Source organism: Erythranthe guttata, chromosome 4 (genome assembly GCF_056151865.1).
Source record: "Erythranthe guttata isolate IM_541 chromosome 4, IM_541, whole genome shotgun sequence".
Classification (NCBI taxonomy): Eukaryota; Viridiplantae; Streptophyta; class Magnoliopsida; order Lamiales; family Phrymaceae; genus Erythranthe; species Erythranthe guttata.
Window position 1 is genome coordinate 18302445 of NC_142536.1, and position 20401 is coordinate 18322845.

General features: G+C 35.8%; 4 protein-coding genes across 5 annotated transcripts; 2 read left to right on the forward strand and 2 right to left on the reverse strand.

Moving 5' to 3' along the window:
* The first annotated feature begins 513 nt into the window (after window positions 1-513).
* On the forward strand, window positions 514-6613 carry LOC105949107 (calcium-transporting ATPase 4, endoplasmic reticulum-type-like). 2 transcript variants are annotated; one of them, XM_012972380.2, is made up of 9 exons: window positions 514-828; window positions 1024-2486; window positions 2845-2917; window positions 3004-3122; window positions 4170-4451; window positions 4555-4938; window positions 5125-5234; window positions 5456-5684; window positions 5781-6613. In XM_012972380.2, the coding sequence occupies exons 2-9, from the start codon at window positions 1059-1061 to the stop codon at window positions 6360-6362; spliced, it is 3207 nt and encodes a 1068-aa protein (XP_012827834.2). In that variant the 5' UTR covers window positions 514-828; window positions 1024-1058; the 3' UTR covers window positions 6363-6613. The 2 variants fall into 2 exon arrangements, with proteins under 2 accessions (XP_012827834.2, XP_088673297.1); XM_088817171.1 differs by having other exon boundaries at window positions 625-825.
* Window positions 6614-7208: 595 nt separating this feature from the next.
* On the reverse strand, window positions 7209-7800 carry LOC105949187 (histone H4). The gene has a single exon (XM_012972477.2). It carries the CDS (start codon window positions 7712-7714, stop codon window positions 7403-7405), a length of 312 nt encoding a protein of 103 aa, XP_012827931.1. The 5' UTR covers window positions 7715-7800; the 3' UTR covers window positions 7209-7402.
* Window positions 7801-9262: 1462 nt separating this feature from the next.
* On the forward strand, window positions 9263-13876 carry GAF1 (Polymerase/histidinol phosphatase-like protein). The gene is made up of 6 exons (XM_088817173.1): window positions 9263-10106; window positions 10183-10260; window positions 11079-11159; window positions 12211-12365; window positions 12458-13407; window positions 13545-13876. The coding sequence occupies exons 1-6, from the start codon at window positions 9675-9677 to the stop codon at window positions 13643-13645; spliced, it is 1797 nt and encodes a 598-aa protein (XP_088673299.1). The 5' UTR covers window positions 9263-9674; the 3' UTR covers window positions 13646-13876.
* Window positions 13877-17540: 3664 nt separating this feature from the next.
* On the reverse strand, window positions 17541-18842 carry LOC105949038 (CCT motif family protein). Its single transcript, XM_012972307.2, has 3 exons — window positions 18264-18842; window positions 17947-18123; window positions 17541-17853 (listed from the first exon to the last, which is right to left on the reverse strand). Exons 1-3 carry the CDS (start codon window positions 18705-18707, stop codon window positions 17665-17667), a joined length of 810 nt encoding a protein of 269 aa, XP_012827761.2. The 5' UTR covers window positions 18708-18842; the 3' UTR covers window positions 17541-17664.
* Window positions 18843-20401: the final 1559 nt, after the last annotated feature.

Sequence of the window (20401 nt, forward strand, 5' to 3'; positions counted from 1 at the left end):
CATCTCAAAATATGTGTTTAAATTTTAATTTAAACAAAATACAATTAGCTCTAACACTTTGATTTGGGGCTAGGGAATGACATGTTATGATTATCAATCAGTTTTTAAAGTTTTCAAAATTTCCAATCTAATCCGAATTATTTTTTATTTCTTCTAAAGTAAAAAGATAATCATAACTTACAATATTACCCCTTAATTCTACTTCTCAAGGTTTAAAGAATTGTTCTAATGTTAAAATTAGATTTTTAATAATAGTTTGTACTTTATTCTAATGTAATATTAGTATTTAAAAGTAACTCTAATTTTTGGCATTTTAATTCTAATTTATTCAATTTAGAAAAGAGTAAATTGAATAAAAATGAGATTTAAAAAGGTATAAAATGTAGAACTTAAAGGAAATAATAAGATCTCGAAAAATAGAAAAATCTAAATAAACTAATTTTACAGGTCATTTACCTTTTTCAAACTCATCACAGGTGGATTAATTTAATTCGTCAGACTATGTATGCATTTGTCATCCCTGGGGGCAGTTTTGTCTTATCACATCAACCAGTGTTTATTAAAGAGTGCAGAAGATATCATAAAATTAAAAAAATAGAAATAAATAGTGAAATATACTGGGACGAATTTGCTTTATTGTACCTTGTCGTTTAGATCTAGGCTTTTTCTCCGATTCCCTGACACACACGAAACCCTTGCATTATTCGTCTGCTAATCCCCAATTATTTTTGGTTGATTGTCGAAGCTTCATCTCTACTTTATGCGCCGATAGATAGATACAGTTTTCAATCAATCGGGGGAGCCGCCGCTGAGTACGAAATCGAGGTGGTGAGTGATTTTTAAATTATTTTTTTTTTGGTATGTTGTAATGTGATTTTTATGCTAAATGTAGTGATTTTGCTATAGAATTGTTTAGGTGAGTATTTTTATTTAGTTAGAAAATATTTTGGTTGATTGATTTTTTTTTCTTTTTTTCAAATTTGTATTGTGGTTCTTTTGGCTGAATTTTTGTTAATTTTCCAGATTAACATTTATTGGGTATCGGTGAAGGTTAATTGATGGGAAGGGGAGGGCAAAATTCTGGTAGCAGTGAGAATTTGGGTGCTAATGAGGAGGCAAAAGGGGATCATTTTGCGGCTTGGTCGAAAGATGTGAGAGAGTGTGAGGAGAAGTATGAAGTTAGGCGGGAGTATGGATTGTCGGCTGATGAAGTCGAGAAAAGGAGGCAGATCTATGGGTTGAATGAATTGGAAAAACACGAGGGGCCTTCGATTTTAAGATTGGTTCTGGACCAGTTTAATGATACGTTAGTTAGGATTTTACTGGTTGCAGCGGTGGTTTCCTTTGTCTTGGCTTGGTATGATGGGAATGAAGGTGGAGAGATGGAGATTACGGCTTTTGTGGAGCCTTTGGTTATATTCTTGATATTGATTGTGAATGCCATTGTTGGTGTTTGGCAGGAGAGCAATGCAGAGAAAGCCCTCGATGCTTTGAAGGAAATCCAGTCGGAGCATGCATCTGTTATTCGCGATGGTAAAAAGATTTCGAATTTGCCCGCGAAAGAGCTTGTTCCGGGAGATATTGTGGAGTTGAGAGTTGGGGACAAAATTCCTGCAGATATGAGGGTTTTGAGCTTGATCAGCTCGACTCTTCGGGTTGAACAGGGGTCTTTGACTGGGGAGAGTGAGGCCGTTAGTAAGACTACTAAGGCTGTTGCAGAGGATGTTGATATTCAGGGGAAGAAGTGTGTGGTGTTTGCTGGAACGACAGTGGTGAACGGGAATTGTATTTGTTTGGTAACTCAGATTGGGATGAATACAGAGATAGGGAAGGTGCATGCGCAGATTCAAGAGGCGGCAGAAAGCGAGGACGATACACCTTTGAAGAAGAAGTTGAATGAGTTTGGGGAGGCTTTAACTGCCATAATCGGAGTCATCTGCTTTTTGGTGTGGGTAATTAATGTGAAGTATTTTCTTACATGGGATATTGTCGATGGATGGCCGAGGAATTTCAAGTTCTCGTTTGAGAAGTGCACTTACTACTTTGAGATTGCTGTTGCACTGGCAGTTGCTGCTATTCCCGAAGGTTTGCCTGCAGTTATTACGACTTGCTTGGCACTTGGCACACGTAAGATGGCTGCTAAGAATGCACTTGTTCGCAAGTTGCCTAGTGTTGAAACACTTGGTTGCACAACAGTGATTTGCTCAGATAAGACTGGTACTCTGACTACGAACCAGATGGCAGTGGCTAAGCTTGTTGCTATGGGTTCCAACACAAATGATGTTCGATCATATGACGTGCAAGGAACTTCCTATGATCCTTTTGATGGGAAGATACTGAACTGGCCTGTGGGTCAATTAGATTCTAACCTTCAAATGATTGCAAAGATTGCAGCTATTTGCAATGATGCCGATGTGGAAAAGGCTGGGCAAGATAAATCCGGACATTACGTAGCAAATGGAATGCCGACTGAGGCTGCACTTAAGGTATTAATTGGTTTTTCGTGGTCAAAATTTACAATACATATTTCCAGCAGTTTAATCAGCAATTTTGTTATTTTATATTTTTCTATATGTGCTGTTCTATATCAGTTTGTGGCATGTATATCAACGCATTATTGCTTATGGCATACCAAGTTAGGCTATTTAGTAGTTGCTGGAAATTATAGTACCTTTGCAAGTTCTTCTCAGTATCATGAACTAATAGTACCTTGATGATTTCTTGTCTGTATCATTTATGTTCCTTAGATATAACATGAACTTTTGCTTTCTTGTTACCAACTACGAAGTAACTAGAGATTCATAATTTGTGAAGGATACATGCTTGACATGATTATATTTTCAGGTTCTGGTTGAGAAAATGGGTCTTCCAAATGAACTAAGTTCTACATCCTCTTCAGGATATGATGGTGTTTTAAGTAAGTTGTCTTCTACATTACTCAAAATATTTTTGCTATGTTTAAAGTTTCTGTACTCATGTGCAATTTTTATACGGTTATCGCAGCTTGCGCCTACACATGGAATAAAATTGAACAGCGGATTGCCACCCTTGAGTTTGATCGTGATCGAAAATCCATGGGAGTGATTGTGAGTTCTAGCACTGGAAACAAGTTACTCGTTAAGGTACGGTTTGTTTCCCTTTTATTACTTCTCTGCTACTCAATACTATGAAATATTTTCAATGCTAGGGGCATTTGGTTCAGTGTCTTTCTTTTGTATTTGGATATACCTTATAAGTAGGTGCTACCCACCAATTCCCCCCCTCCCCCACCGAAAAAAAAAAGGATATAGGTTTTTTTTGTTGTTTAATTTTGATACGAACTTCCTTGCGTATTATTTCAGAAATTAGGCAATGTGTGTATTATTGACTTAATTCCGCTTTGCACCCTTGAAATGGACCATTTACCACTTTGCACCCTTGAAAAACAATAATAGCACTTTGTACCCTCAAAACACTATTAAATCATTCACAATGCACCCTTAATTGAATAATAAAGGATAATTCATTTTTTATTGTTTTTTTTTTCCGTTTTCAAAATAACAATTAAATTGTAATTTTCTTCAACCTCCAACCTAATTTCGAGCGCACAAAGTGCGAAAAAATAAAAATCACACCGGATAATTGAAAAAAGTATATATTTTCATACAAAACAAAAGAAATAAACTTTTATCACTAAATTATTCGATTGATAGATATTTAATTGTAATTGGTTGAAATATTAGGTACAATATTTGGGAGAAAATATGATTTCAGATAACTTGATAACGAAATAGCTGAATGGTTTTTTTTCTTCGTAAAATATTTTTTTATGATAAAAAATATAGTTTTTAAATACCACCAAAAATATTAAATTACCTTTATTATCTTTAAAAACTCATGTGGGGTGCATTATGCACGATATATTGTATTCCGAGGATGCAAAGTGCGATTTATTTGTTTCGAGGGTGCAAAGGGCCAAAATGGTGTATTTCAATGGTGCAAAGTGGGATTAAGCCGTAAATCCAAAACTATACATGTAATTTATTTTTTAAGAAAATACTACAGTAGATGATGCTACAGAAAATAGGCATCGAATTAGTATAGTTGGGTCCTGAAACTTATTTGCGTATCTTTCCTATTTATTTTGCTTCATTCTTGTTCACTAACTCGATAACTGCCTCATTATGCAGGGTGCAGTTGAGTCATTGTTGGATAGAAGTTCCCATGTGCAATTGCTTGATGGCTCAGTTGTAGAACTAGATCAAAGTTTAAGGGCAGTTATATTGGAAAGCCTTCACGAACTGTCAAGCAATGCGTTACGAGTTCTGGGTTTTGCATACAAGGACGATTTACCAGAATTTGCTACATATGATGGTGATGAAGACCATCCAGCTCACAAGCTCTTATTGAAACCTGAAACTTATTCTTCAATTGAGAGCAATTTAGTTTTTGTTGGCCTGGCTGGTTTAAGGGTGAGGCTTTTTGTTTATTTTATATTGTTCCCTTCAATTCCACATTGGTTATGACCTTACAGAAATTCTAAATGTATTGTATGAATTTTTCTAATTGTCAAAGGATCCTCCTCGGAAAGAAGTCCCTCGGGCAATTGAGGATTGCAGAACAGCTGGCATTCGAGTTATGGTAATCACAGGAGATAACAAAGCCACAGCTGAAGCAATTTGTCGTGACATAGGTGTTTTCGGACGTCATGAAAATATCAGTTCAAGGAGCTTAACGGGAAAAGAGTTCATGGAACTCTCCAGACAGGACAAAGAAAATTATTTAAATCAGGATGGAGGGCTTCTTTTCTCAAGGGCTGAACCAAGGCACAAACAGGAAATCGTGAGGCTGCTCAAGGATTCTGGTGAAGTGGTAGCAATGACTGGGGACGGAGTGAACGATGCACCCGCCCTGAAGTTGGCCGACATTGGGATTGCGATGGGCATTGCAGGGACAGAGGTGATTATTTTGTCAATATATATTCACTGTGCCATCCTATTTATAATAAATTGATTTCATTCAAAATCTGCTTCTTCATTCTTGTTTTATAATGAACTATCTCATGATATTCTGGTTTATGTGACTGTACCTATCTGAACAGTGTATCAAAGTATTTCTAATATTTTATTCTTGCGTTCCTTCTAGGTTGCAAAGGAAGCTTCTGACATGGTTTTGGCGGATGATAATTTCAGCACAATTGTTTCTGCTGTTGGTGAAGGAAGATCCATTTACAACAACATGAAGGCCTTCATCAGGTCTTATTTTTATACTAGTAGCATTCCATCTTCACTAGCTTATATAATTCGAATTTTATCGATCCTTTTTGACATTTTTATTTCATTATTCACCAACTTTTTCTTAGACGTTTAAGTCCCGTATTATTGAGATTATGACTAATTAGGGTCCAGTTGCTTCAAACTGTGGCTATAAATGATGTATAAATTGTACTTATATTTGTTATTATACCTTGTTACAGATACATGATCTCCTCAAACATTGGCGAGGTTGCCTGCATATTTCTGACCGCTGCTTTAGGCATTCCAGAAGGTTTGATTCCGGTACAGCTTCTGTGGGTTAACTTGGTAACCGATGGACCACCAGCTACTGCTTTGGGATTCAATCCACCGGACAAGGATATCATGAAGAAACCACCTCGAAGAAGTGACGACTCATTGATCAGTCCATGGATTTTATTCCGTTACTTGGTAAAACCTTGTTATTCCCTCATTCCCCTAAAAAAAAACTCGAAAATCACTAAATCAAGAAATTCTATTTTTACTAATTTGTTCGTTTCGATTCAGGTTATTGGAGCTTACGTTGGTATTGCAACAGTGGGAATATTCATTATCTGGTACACTCGCTCGTCTTTCCTAGGCATTGACCTCAGTGGAGATGGCCACAGCCTCGTGACATACTCACAGCTCGCTAACTGGGGACAGTGCTCAACGTGGAACAATTTTACCGCTTCGCCCTTCACGGCCGGGAATCAAGAAATCAAATTCGACGATCCGTGCGACTATTTCCAGACAGGAAAAATCAAAGCCATGACTCTGTCACTCTCTGTACTTGTGGCCATCGAGATGTTCAATTCGCTGAATGCACTGTCTGAAGATGGAAGCCTTTTGACCATGCCTCCATGGGTCAACCCATGGCTTCTTCTGGCAATGTCAATCTCGTTCGGGCTGCACTTCTTGATTCTATATGTGCCTTTTCTTGCTCAAATATTCGGCATTGTGCCTCTTAGCCTGAACGAGTGGCTGTTGGTATTGGCTGTGGCTTTGCCCGTGATTTTGATCGATGAGGTACTCAAGTTTGTGGGTAGATGTACGAGTGGCATTCGTTCATCGAGTTCGAAAAGGTCTTTGAAGCACAAGGAAGAGTGAAGAAGAAGATAGAACGTTGGAATTGTTTGTGAATGCACCACCGGTCAAAATGGTGGTACATCTATTTATTCCATTCTCGATACTTTAATATAGATATAGAAGATTATGTTGGACTTGGAACGTTCGAGAGCATTTAATATTTAGGATTGTTTAGTGAGTTGGTTATGGGTAGTTTTGTTCTAACCCCCCAATTGTTTGCCTGATAATTGTGACCAAAACTCGTTTAACATTTAAGTAAAATTTTGGAGAAACTCTTTATTATTGTTTTTCGTGTCGATCATGTCGAGTATCTTAGCTAATTTACTTGTTAACCTTCCAATTGTTTACCAAGGATATATTTGGCTACAAAGAATCTTAATTCGATATTGATAATTTGAGGGTGTAATAAGCATGTTTCGAGAGAGCAAAGTGTTAAAATAGTACATTTCGATGGTGCAAAGTGAACTTAAGCCAGAATACTATAGCAATTTTACAAGTCACACTTATTTTCATTTTTCACCCCTTCATTCAGCGAAGGAAAAAACCTATTCTATTTGAGAGCCCCATACTTTTAATATTTGCAAAATAAACCCATTAATATTGTTTTAAGCAAGCACCTACTAAAGTCTAAATGATAATTTTTTTGGGGTTAATTTGCTAAAATTACAAATCATATAAACATTTTGCCTGTATTATTATATTAAAATAATATCAATTATTTATTCTTTATGAACAATACTCCAAAAAATAAGCCGTAATAGATACAGTAAAAATAATAAAAAACCCAATTTAAGATGGAGATTTCAATAACAAAATTGATTCAGAAATAAGCAAAACAGAAACTAAATAAAGTTGTACACAAATCCATAAGCCAGAAAATCAAGATTTCATTAGAACACAAAATCATTACATTTCAAGAACACTATTCTTCATTCAGCACCCATTTTTTTTTTTTCTTGACAGCAAGACTTCTCTACTCCCCCAAAATATTAAAGATAAAAATAGATATATAATAAACACAAAAGCCAACAACAAAAGAAGAACAGAAAACAACCCCAAATCTAACCGCCAAATCCGTACAAGGTTCTCCCCTGTCTCTTCAGAGCATAAACAACATCCATGGCAGTAACAGTCTTCCTCCTAGCGTGCTCGGTGTACGTGACAGCATCACGGATCACGTTCTCCAAAAAGATCTTGAGGACGCCACGTGTCTCCTCGTAGATCAGCCCGGAGATTCGCTTGACGCCGCCCCTTCTGGCAAGGCGGCGGATGGCGGGCTTGGTGATCCCTTGGATGTTGTCGCGGAGCACCTTTCTGTGCCTCTTTGCGCCGCCCTTGCCCAGCCCCTTTCCTCCTTTGCCTCTTCCAGACATTTTTTTTTTTCTCAGTGTGGATTTTTATCAAACAGTTGGTGGGCGGTGAGATGAATTTCTAATTAACTAATTAATGGAATGAATATATAAGTAGGGTGAGCCGTGTGTAGATGTGTATTTATAAGGGAAAGGGGTTTGGGGGTGGATCCGGGGAATGGTTGTGGAGTGCGCTTTGTAGCGGTTGATTTATTTATCGACGGTTTAGATTGAATGCTCGGTGTTCACCAGGATCGCTGACGTGGCTAGGCTTTTGGGCTTTGAGATTTGTTTTTCCTTTTGGCTCTTAATACATAATGTTTGAAATTTTCGGTTTTAGCGAATTGAGCGGGAACAAATAAATTTGAAAATTCATTTTTTTTTTTCCTTTTAGAACACGAGAACGAGAAGTGACATTCGCACCAATTGTACTACTAATTCCAAAAATAATATTATTTTTTTTTAATCTAAATTACTAAGTATTGTGTTTTGACAATTTATTATGTTGTTAGATATATGTTTATTCTCGCCCATTTAATATTTCGTTATGTCCATATACTATAAATGGTGTACTTCCCATACTAACGGTAAAACGTTTTCATACGATATATGTAACGTGAGTATACATAGATAGATGTGGAAACACGAAATGCTAGAGTTGAGTATGCTTCTTATGCTCGTTAACACACAAGGATTGAATATAAAACAGACTATATGTATTTCATGTACGTACTTACGAGGAAGTCGAAGATTAACTGATTATGTGGGGGTCGTTTCGACGATGATGAATATCGTCTTTTTGAGAAACAATGATGTCGATGATGTGAATCTTCAATATCAAATACATCTTCACTGTCGTATGTACGTCTTCGTAGCTCGTTCCCGAAACATACAGTCTTTCACCCGGGGCTAGATACTAAGGAAACGACGAATTTGGATACGTAGCTCCACACTTTTATGCTACAGTATCAAGAAGCTCATTTAGAGTCACATTATTTTTTATTGCAATGACAAAAAACTTATGATTCTGGTGGCGACGACATCCTATCACTTCAACCAATGGTTGTTTGACTATCACTTGAAACGTTCATTTTTTTCCTACCACCAGCATTAAGGATTTACAAGCTAAAACCCCTATATTTTACTTCTCTTAATATTGGAATAATTCCACTTTGCACTCTTAAATGTAGTGTTTTGGCGCTACACTCTTAAATGTAGTCTTTTGGCATTTTGCATTCTTGAAAATAATTAATAGCAATTTGCACACACAAATTGAATTTTTAAAACTTAATGTGGAAATATTTTTTATTGGTATTTTCATCAGTGTAAAATAAAAAAATAAATTATTATTTAAAAACTATATGTTCTAAAAAATAGAAAACATAAACTTTTCTCACAAAATTATTTAATTGTGCGTTTTTTTTTTATTGTAGTTAGTGAAAATATAATCAAATAACTTAATAACACAATACCTGAAGGAATTTTTTTTTCTTCTAAATTTTGTAAAATACTTTTTAGTAATAAAAAAAATTAAATATGTCGTTGATATGTATTTTTATTTTTGCTCATTGTAGATTCAAAAATTTGATAGATGCAAAAAAAATTGATTTGACATTTTGCATCCTAAGAAAAACCGTGAAAAATATTATTTAGCTTAAAAAAATTAATTTGAGGTGCAATTGTGTATGATTTATTGTGTTTTGTGGGTGAAAAATGCTCTTATTTTAGTTCGAGGGTGCAAAGTGCCAAACGACAGCTTTTCGAGGGTGCAAAGTAGAATTAAACCCTTAATCCTGAAAGCAATATCATATTGACATTTTATTTAAAGATTAATTTTAAACGTTAAAATTATCAGTCTTCCAATTTACCGAAAATTACAGTTAACCCTCGTTACCCTTCCCACACTCCTCCGCCGCCACGGCCACCGCCACCACCGCCGTCATCTCCACCACCGCCGCCACCACCGCCGTCATCTCCACCACCAATGGGTTTCTTCGACTTAAACATCCCTTACCTAGAGTCCGACCGCAACGCCACCGATAAATCCTCCCTAAAAGGCCGCCGCCTGAAGCTCGCCCTCAAATCCATGGAGCTCGGCTACACCGGCGTGGCCTACAACCGCACCCTCAAAGGCGTCATGTCCGAATCCCACCGCTGCTCCACCGCCCTCTTCCCTCTCTCCAAACTCATCCCCACCTCCTCTTATTTCTTCGCCGCCGTCAAACTGCACCGCGACCTCCTAAACGTCGCCGTTTCCGCCCCCTTCCGCCAGTACACCCGCCTCACCGTAATCGTCGATATCGCCTCTCAATCGTCCACTCTCAATGCCGGAAACCCTATCCTCAGAAGCTACGATATAGTTGCCGTTAAGCCCATGAACCAAAACGCCTTCGACCAGGCTTGTCAAACATCAGAGGTTTGTATCCCTTTTTTTTCGAATTTGTTTTTGACCTAATTTTTCATGTTTAGCTGATTGGAGTTTTTTTGGGCAGGTGGATATGATTGCCATTGATTTCTCGGAGAAATTGCCGTTTAAGCTGAAGCAATCGATGGTTAAGGCCGCTATCAAGGTTCTTTTTCTCTTGTTAAATTATCTTCAATCTCATGTTTCGGAAAAAAATTAAGTTAAGTTCGTCATTAGCAACATGTTAATGAAAAAAATGCAATCACGGTAGTTAGCTTTCACGTTGGGTTCGATTTGAGCTATCTGTATGCGAATGTAGAAATGGTAGAGTTGAGTTATGAATTATCATGCTTGAGGATTCCGCATAATATGTCCACTACAATATTTCTTAGGTTGTTTTTTGCTTTGGCTTATAGTACTAAAGCTACTACGAGATAACTCTATTGCGGTGTACACAATGAAATTAGCAAATTCTGAAATGATTTGGAGAGTTTTTGAATTGTTTGAAAACGAGGGGTCATTTTGTAGTCCGTGTTGTTCGGTAAATAACAAAACAATTTGACCTGGTCCAGAATGTTTACGTTGCATTTAAATCTAATATCAGTTGACGGATGAGCGATTTTTAATGTTCTTATAGATATGAAACCGCGACGTCCCTGTTTTTCTATTTTGTTGGATGTCTCGTGTAAATACGGAAAAAAGATATCTACATATTTTGCAAAAGTGTCGAATGAAAGTCATAGGATGATAATTAAGAACTATGTTATTCTCTAGTACATAGAACTCTTAGTTTGTTCGATGGAAAAATGTTAAAGAACGGTACCTTTGGGGCAAGTGACTTAATAATTGATTTTAGAAGTTAAAAATGTGTTTTGCTTGGGTGAATGTTTGAACAATTCCTGATTTTCATCACTTTGGCGCCTTGTAATTTTCCACTCGATTTGGTCGGTTTAGTCATTATAACTTGCATTTTTTCATGTGCAGCGGGGAGTGTACTTCGAAATCACATACTCTGGTCTTATTGCTAATGCACAATCAAGAATACAAATGATATCCAACTGTAAGGTGAGCGAGCATATGGAATTTGTGTAAAAATTCTTCTGCTTTTATATTACTGTGCTATCTAGGTGAGACTGAGAAATCAGATCTATCGAATAAGAACTGAAAATGATTATACGGTGACAAGTGTCTGCTATTTTACATTAAAATCTGCATATGTAGAGTTTAACTTCTTTCGAGTTCTTTAATCATTCCCAATAGCTACACTCTTTCAAGTCGTAGACTTCTGGTTACTGAATTTGTCTCTTATTAATAGTGAGGAAAATGACACCACTTCCCGAAGTTTCTCCTCATAAGTTTTGTCTTATTGGCATAAATTTCGTAAAAGAAATTCATTTTTCTTGCAAGGATAAATTAAGGTCACCTCCGAGATAAGGTCAAATTACGAAACCCCCCTCATATTTTCAACTATAAATCTTCTTATACGTTCACCCTTGTGGTGTCAAATGTAGTTGAATCTTCTAGATTATGTGGAATATTCTCCAGTTTGTACCCATTTTACCCCATTCGAGCTCCACATTTTGAAACAAGATGATCATAAGATGTATCTCTTGGCTTGTAAATAACAGACCGGAACTGCATTTTTGCAGAAAACGAGTACAAATAGTTAATATTACACGGAATCTAGAAGATTATGTTGAATTTGACACCATCAGGGTGGACGTGTAAGAATATTCATAGTTGACGGGGTTGTAATTACCCAAACATGAGGGTTTTTTTCGTAATTTGAATTTTGACCTTTCAGGGGTGACCATAATTTACCCTTCTTGTAATGTGCATTCATTGACTTTTGGATATGTGTCATCTGAATCTGATATCTTCCAACATGCTATCATTTACATGTATGTTTTCAGGTCTCCGGCTTTTAGTTTAACTGTAATCAATCTGGTTTTCTTTCTCCTGAACTTTAAGTTTTTGAAATTTCAAGACCATTAAGTATATGCTTAATTTTCTATTTCACTTTGTTTATTACGCGCTCGACAAATCAGCAAACACGCGTGTTTTGCTCCATCTGTATTGTTTCTGCAACAACTATTCTAACTGTATAAGTTCCCAGCTTCTTGTTGATTGGACACGAGGGAAGAATCTAATATTCTCTAGTGCGGCCACGTCAGCAGCTGAACTTAGAGGGCCTCAAGATGTTTTGAATTTGTTCTCTCTTATCGGTCTCAACACAGAACGTGCTAAAGCAGCTATTTCCAAAAATTGTAGGTAAACGAACTTGCTGTCACTCATCTTATCCATCGACCCTTTTGTTAATCTTTTCGATGATTATCAATTTACATCAATTCTTTTTTGTCTAGATCCCTCCTGGCTAAAGCATTAAGGAAAAAACATTTTCACAAGGAGGCGGTTAAGGTTGAAGAAGTACGGCCAGGTGGACAAGTGTTCGACGACTGGCTTAAATGGGATCCTATTTCCAGCGGTGAAGGAGATATGCTATTAGATGATATGGAGAAGGCTTTTGCGCTTTCCAACACTCTCACACAAACTGTGAAAAAACCCATCGATTTTTCGTCGAATATGAACGGTTTGCCTTCACATGGTTTGCAGATTAAAGACGTAATACCACACGATAGTGATAGCTCCGCACCTATTCCTATGGAGATTGAGAAGAAGGCTGAAGAGCATGATATCCTTAACTCTTTGCCTGAAAATCGAAGCGTATTTAGTACGATGAGCAAAGAGCATGAAAATCGAACTTCAATACCTGATGTCACGGAAGTTTCGTTACAACATGTTCCTGGTTTTGAAGAGGGTCAAAATTCTGGTAATAATGCAAAGATTGGATTTCAGGGTTCTGGTTTTGAATCTTCGGTATTGTCACCTTTGCCCTTGTATAACGACACTTGCACGGATGCTAAAGAAACTGTACCAGTTTCGAGCGTTAAACCGAATCACTCAACCGACTCGGAAGAACCCCCAGGTGCAAGAGTTGATATTATTGAAATTAAAACGCCTATTACTAATGTGGAAAATCAATGTGATTTAGTGGACAAGGTTTCGAACATAATTGATAGTGAAGACAAACAAGAAACAACCTTGGCATCTTGTGTAGATTCTTGTGTGAATGGAGAACAGTGTAGTGAAATAATGGGAGATTGTACTAAGTTAGACTATGGTTCGCCCACTGTGGAATCTTTTAATCCGACAACGAATTTTAACGAATCAATTTCCAACGATGTGATCGGACAGTCGATGCAGATGGATTCTGTCGGTAATTATCAATGCCTTGGTAAATCTCAGGCGGCAGGTATACCTCTGTTTCTGTCCCTTATTGGCTTATTTTTCATCCTCGATTGCGATAATATTAACGTTGTCCCTTTAAGATTAGCATGCATAGACTTTTTCAACTTTATAATGGGGACTAAGTTTTTCAACGTCTTGCAGGAAGAGAGAAGAGAAAACGGAATTCACCTAATAAATCTCTCTTGTTTCCGTTGAAACGTAACTTGAACAACAGGCCATTGAAGAAGAAGTCTCGGAAGTGAAAACCTTCGACTAGTATGTAAGCTCATCATTTAGATTTTTCTGCCCTTTTATTTTATTATTTATTTATTTATTATGCGACAATTGAGGTTTTAGGTACGATTATGCCTTTTAAAATTAGTAATAAGTATAGCTATACTTATATTAGTGATTTATTGTAGATAGGGTCCCAATTTTTCTATTGAGACTGATTTCTCTACAGCCAAAAGTGAAAATCTTGCAACTTCTACTAATTCTTGTTGGAGTACGAGATCAGCTAATGCATAGTACACACGGAAAATTGCTGAAACATTCGGGTATATAAACCCTAATTTTATCGAGGAATAGCCAAAAAGAAAAAAAGAGGGATCTTATGAAGGAACTTTAGTTTAGATGAAATATTAGAATAGTTCGACATCGATTATGGCTCTTCTAACGTCCAAAGGGAGCATTAAGGTACGTTGTATTAAATTCAAATTTATATGATGAGTTTGAAGATTTTATAAAATTATAAGAAACCACTTGATGAATTAAAGCTAATGCTTTGCATGTGCTAAGGCATTTCTTCTTTAAGGAATATCAAATTGTTAACCTTTTATTTTATATTTTTCTGATAAAAATAGTATGTGTGGCTGCTACTTTCTCTTCCTTTTTTTGCCTTAGAAATTCCCTTTTCCAACATAATAGGGACTCATTAGCATCAGGCTTTTTTACTAGTCATTATAATTATGTTACTTATTAGTAATAATAATAATTATTATTCATTGAGTTGGATCCAACTCAATAATTATAATATTGGCATGCTTTTTTTTTTTTTTTTTTTTTTTTTTTTTTTAATTTTTGATTATTATTTTATTTAATTTTAATTTTATTTATTTACTATGTTAATCTTCTTCCTACGATGAAATTACATGTTTGCTCAAATCTTTGGTAGATTAACTTTGCTTGGATTTTGTTTAATTTCTTGAATTCTACTTAGCTATATTATTGTTTAGGGTAAATTGCAACCGTCCCCCTTCAGATAAGTTCTATTACTCGATGTTTCATAATTACATCCACGCCCTCCAATTTGTAGTTTTCTTACATTAACACCTTTTAGTAGGGGTAGATGTAAGAAATTTAAAAAAATGCAGGGGGTTGGATGCACTTTAATAAAAATGGGGGGGAGTTTTTGTAAATAGATTTTACCTCACGAAGGTGGTTGTAATTTACCCTATTGTCTCAGAGTCTGTCAAATTTATCTTGCACTTGGTAAAGTGTACACGAAAAATCACCACCATTCGTTCGTCTACTCGGTCAATACAAATGTGTTTTTTTTGTGTGTGTATGTGATTATGATCATTAAGTATGTTTATTTCAAATGAATTCAACAATCTCTTAACCATTGGTCTTAAAACTGTGTTCTTATTTGATAAGTGAACACATATGCACATATTTGAAACTATATATATATATATATATATCATTTCTTTCTACTGCCCAATATTCTTCTCCATATGGCGACTATAAAATAAATTAATTTATTAATATGTGCAAATTTAATATATATTTCTATAAATTTAATTTGAATATCTTGTAAATATTGAAAATGTTATAACACTTGAGGTGAGGTCTATTTACGAAAACTACTTATTTTCCCATAATTACATCCACCCTTGCAATTAGCTCATCTCTTACATTAACAGTCTCTTGTAGGTCGTTGCATGTAAGAAATTTACAAATTGTAGGGTAGCTGGATGTAATTTCTTGACAACAAGAGTTTTTTTTTTTTTTTTTTTCCAATAATTATACTTTACCTCGTGGAGGTGATTGCAATTAACCCTTTTTCAAATAAGTTTGTAAGTAAGATTTGATTTTGTAAACACGATGATTCATAGTTATAGTGGTTAACCCACCGCCGGCCGACAAGAAACAAACAGGCCGGCCTCCCATTTATAGGGTATTATTACTCTTTATTTAAATTAATTAAATAAATAAATAAATACTTAAAAAAGAAAAGAAAACCAGATTCAGATTCTCCAAGTCAAATACTTAGTAGTGGGCTTTAGCTCTAATCAATATTATATTCTGAAATCAATGATTTCAGTAACATGAAAAACCAAATGATTAATGTAAAGAGATTTTGTGCAATTCCTTGCTTTTCTTGCAATTTACAATTATAATAATTGTATTATGGCTCCTAAAGCCAAACATGCCCTTTATCATTTATTAATAATACTTGTAAAGCATGTAATGCATTTTGTAGCCTATAAACTTTTATTTAAATAATAATAATAGTAATTTAATTATACGAATAATATTAATCATGAGATGGTTTTCCCGTGTTTGTGGGGCAAGGCAATACCTCAAGCCGAACTCGGTTCATTTCGAGGATTTGAGTTCGAGTTAATCGAGCTTAATCTTACAAGTAGTGCATACACACATTTTGCAAATAGTGTACATATTTTGCATGATTTTAAATATGTATTTACTTGTTATTATAGGGCTGTGACTTTGGGATCGGGATTCGGGATCCCGTCCCGTCCCGATTATAATTTTACTATTTGGGATTAAAACTTCGGGAATTCGGGATTACGGGATTCGGGAATTGGTTCAATCCCGATCGGGATATTTTAATCCCGAATTAGGAAAAAAGGAAAAAAAAAACACACATACACACACACACACACACACACACATATATATATATATATATTTGTCAAGGATATGAGAAATACAATATAATATATCGTTTCAACTTATTTTTAAATTTTTCAAATTTCATTTGTTCCAAGTTTTGTGGTAAAAATAAATAGTGCAATAATAATAGTATGTATATAGTATATTCAAGTTGGTTTAATGTATAAAATAATACTAATGGAAAAAAAAAACAATAATTCTTAGTTTTTAGCCAAAATATGGGATTCCCGATCCCAATCCCGAATTCCCGAAATATTTAGGGATACCGATATTACCGGGATTTAATATTATGGGACGGGATTGGGATTTAAAATTTCTATCCCGAATCCCGAAATCCCGATCCCGAAAATCCCGAATTCCCGAAATCCCGTCCCGAACTCACCCCTATGTTATTATGTGCAGATCTATGGTTATATTGAGAAAATTTTGAAATAGTCTTGTCAGTACTATGACTAACACTCAAACTATCTAATCAATCATATAAATATGGGCACCAATTATTTTATTCCCCATTCATTATATACTTCCACTCATTACTACACTTACCATAGCTTAGACTAGTAGCCTTTTGATCTTCATTTCACTACAATACCACCACTTAAAATCTTCTTTCTCATTTTTTTTTCTTTTTTTTTTTAAATAAATTTTTTAGTGCATTAATTTTTCCACAAAATTTTCATCATACACAAATGTATATGCTCATCTACAAGTTTCTTTGAAATAGTGAATAATTACTGTAGGAAATGATATTTGCCTGCCTATATATATTGGAGTGCTTAATTCTGTTAAAAACCACACTCTTCCACACTTGACCTTTTTTTGCATATCTACCCACCACTTTCAAATCCCTAATTTATAGGGAAAAAGTGAGTTAAGTGGACTAGGAACTCGTCAAATCTATCTTCGCCTCGATCACTTAAATGTAACAGTACCGGGTGGAAGACTCGTGATTCATCTCACGCACCAACTCTGAACGAACGTTTGTGTTTGTGCATGAATGAATGAATAGTAATAGCGTACTTAGGCCTCGTTTGGCTGGTAAAATTAGGCATACTTAATTAGATATTTGGACAATAATGGACGTTTGGTTCATCCTTTATCTTTTCGAACCGGCCCATAATTATGGATTTTAATAAGATAATTAACTTTATCTTGATAACCAAACGAGACATTAGTGTACTTCAGCTCGCGTAGTATGGAATAACATACTAATAGGATTTTGCCACTATTACGTGGATACCTTAGAATTAGATGATTTTTTTTCCTCATAAGATATCGTTTCATTAATTAGTAACAACAATTCTTACAAATACTTAATAGAGTAATATTAAAAAGCATTAATCATGATCCTAGAATACTGCATCTAAGGCATTAGGTTTGCTGAAAATGCATCAAGAAAATGGATCCAATTATCATCGTCCTCGTCGTCGTATTCCTCGATCCCTGTTTGATCCCATTGGCTCTGAGGAATGTTCTTCTCGATTTCGTCGTTCCTCGCGAATCGTCCCCTTATGCGGGGCCGACTATCCGCCAAAGTCTTCCTGCACTCATACTGCTTAATTGGGAAGAAAGATATTATTAGGAAAAATTATAATTATATAGTTGTGGTGACAAAATTTTTAAGGAAAATAAGTTATAATTAGACCTTGATTTTCTTGTTGAAATTCCTTAGGTTTCTCTTGCTTCTGTATCTCTCGATTCTCTCCCTTTTCTCCTCCGGACTGTACGGATTGGCTCTGTTCATGCTCTCGATTATACTGCTCTCTGTCGCGGCCGACGAAATGCTCGACCGTTGATTATGTTGTTGTGCTAAGTTCACCACCTATTTTGGGAAACATTAATTAATTTATAGAACGAAATATTTATATATAAAGAATGTAATATAATATATGAAATTTGTTTATGCATGGAAAAGATCATTTCGATCTGCATGGCCAAAAAAAAAAACCGATTTTTTTTTACCTGTAAATCGCCGGTGCTCATTGCCTTCCTGACGGAGGTGGCGGTCTCGGCTTCGAAATATCTTGGCGACAACGATGAATGCATGGGGGAGTTATAAATTTCGGGGTTTTTGTGAAGAGAGTGGCTGCTGATGCTCCTCTGAATGATGGTGGCGGTGGGGCTGTAAGCCCCGCCGCCTCCGTAGCTGGTGGGGCTGTAGGCCCCGCCGCCGCCGTAGCTGGTGGGGGACCCGCCGTAGCTGCTACAGCAGCTGCTGGCGTACCCCAATTCCGACCGAAGTGCCGCCACTGGGTCGTGGTGGTAGCCGGTCGGAATATCCAACGGCGGTGGCGGTGACGGGAATGCGGCGGCGGTGGATTCCGGTATGGTTTGTGGGAAATGGGGTTGGAATTGTGAGGTATATTCGTAGGGAAGTTCATTCCTATTGTTTCCAAACATGTTCATGTAGTGTAAGAGGCCTGGGGTTTTGGCAGAGGTTTTGTGAGTGTGTGTGTGAGAGAGAAAGTTAGAGAGAGAAAGGAATAAAGGGGAAAGTGAAATGGGAAAGGGAGTTGAATTGAGAAAAAAACCAAAGAGCACATGGAGGCTTCTTAAAGGGGGAGGGGGGGGGGAGTGGACAAGCTGGAGGGTGACGTGGACGATGACGTCATCTTCCCGGAGGAGGGAGGCGTTGACTTGCAAATGTTGCATGGGGGTGGGGGGGTTACTTATTACTTTGGCCTACCTGCACTAGTGAGAAGATCAGTAATTTCTTGATGGGATATATTGCATTACTTAGTTTTGATGGAGATATACATATATCATATCACACACCACTTTATGTATGTATATCAGTATATGCCATCAATTTTGAGGATTTTTTTTTTTTTTTAAATGTAAAACATGTGAAAATTAAGTTAAACAACCCCTACATCAAAATGCTTAAAGGTTGGAATAATTTTTTTTTTTTTTTTTTTTTTTTTTTTTTTTAACTTTGAGTCCTTGTTTTAGAAAATGCAGTTCGAGCGACTATTATGTGGAGCAATTCGTAGAAGTCGATACCATCTTGTGCTTTTAGTTTGTTATTCTTAGTCAAAACGTGCGATGGTAGTCACGGCACGACAAAATCATTCTATTAGATCGAACGTAATTGATAAATTACGTGTTTATATTTTTAATATTCACTTATCATTTAGACAATATCACTCACATCTTCTATTTTGTGCGCTCTATACATCTGGTGTACTGGAAATACACTACTCTCGTGCAACAATCCACAAACCATACGAGAGGTATAAACTGCACTGAACAATCTCTAACATGCACATTGATTGAATTCGCCAATATAAATATATGTTAGTAAGAATTAAAGGAAGATATAAAACACACACATTCAAAATTAGTCAACCAAGGTTGGATATATGTGCTTATGAGCAATTCAAAAATTTCAATGTGGTCCAATATGTATATATGTATAGATTTGTTTGCAGGTTGTTATATTACACTCATAATATGGATTCGTATCCCCCTACTTGCAATTTGAGATATGTATAGAATGTCCCCACCACTTAAGTTTATTTTAAGAATATATATTTTAATGAATACCCATGTGGGAGGCATAATATATATAAACCATAATTCAATCATTAATTAGCCTTAGGGTTTAGGGTTGATCAAGGTCGGCTAATCATTATTAGAGTGACATAAGACTGATTAGTGATTAACTAAACACCATTACTATCTTAATTTTAGGTATAATGATGTGGTCTTATTGTAGGGGAAGAAGGTGGCCCCAAGATTTTTTTTTTTTTTTTTTGCAATATTATATAAATATGTGTTTTTGCTGCATAATTTTTATATATTCAATTTTTTTAATTACAACATAAAATAATTATACTCAAAATTTAACTAATTTAATTAAAATTTTGTAAATATTGCTTATTTTTAGCATTTTTTCACGAATAATTCAAAATCTCAATTTTTTTTTTTCTTCTTATATTGGGTTGTAGTATTCTGAGGAAATTCTTCCTCGGCTGGATGTTATGGTTCCTCTTCTCACTAATGGAGCCATGATTTTAAATCTGATCAGGGGCTGAAGTATTAAAAAAATTCCAGTGGAGAGGGGCGTAAATATTATTATAAGTTTTAACATTTTTAAA

What these genes read in the sequence shown, in the direction of transcription:
- LOC105949038 (XM_012972307.2), bottom strand. Translation starts at nt 18,707, where the DNA reads ATGAACATGTTTGGAAACAATAGGAATGAACTTCCCTACGAATATACC. An exon ending in TGAGCACCGGCGATTTACAG is followed by an intron (nt 18,124 to 18,263) that starts GTAAAAAAAAAT and finishes TTCCCAAAATAG; the next exon opens with GTGGTGAACTTAGCACAACA. An exon ending in ATTTCAACAAGAAAATCAAG is followed by an intron (nt 17,854 to 17,946) that starts GTCTAATTATAA and finishes CCAATTAAGCAG; the next exon opens with TATGAGTGCAGGAAGACTTT.
- LOC105949187 (XM_012972477.2), bottom strand. Translation starts at nt 7,714, where the DNA reads ATGTCTGGAAGAGGCAAAGGAGGAAAGGGGCTGGGCAAGGGCGGCGCA.
- LOC105949107 (XM_012972380.2), top strand. Translation starts at nt 1,059, where the DNA reads ATGGGAAGGGGAGGGCAAAATTCTGGTAGCAGTGAGAATTTGGGTGCT. An exon ending in CGACTGAGGCTGCACTTAAG is followed by an intron (nt 2,487 to 2,844) that starts GTATTAATTGGT and finishes TTATATTTTCAG; the next exon opens with GTTCTGGTTGAGAAAATGGG. An exon ending in TGGGCATTGCAGGGACAGAG is followed by an intron (nt 4,939 to 5,124) that starts GTGATTATTTTG and finishes CGTTCCTTCTAG; the next exon opens with GTTGCAAAGGAAGCTTCTGA.
- GAF1 (XM_088817173.1), top strand. Translation starts at nt 9,675, where the DNA reads ATGGGTTTCTTCGACTTAAACATCCCTTACCTAGAGTCCGACCGCAAC. An exon ending in TGGTTAAGGCCGCTATCAAG is followed by an intron (nt 10,261 to 11,078) that starts GTTCTTTTTCTC and finishes TTTCATGTGCAG; the next exon opens with CGGGGAGTGTACTTCGAAAT. An exon ending in AAATGATATCCAACTGTAAG is followed by an intron (nt 11,160 to 12,210) that starts GTGAGCGAGCAT and finishes ATAAGTTCCCAG; the next exon opens with CTTCTTGTTGATTGGACACG.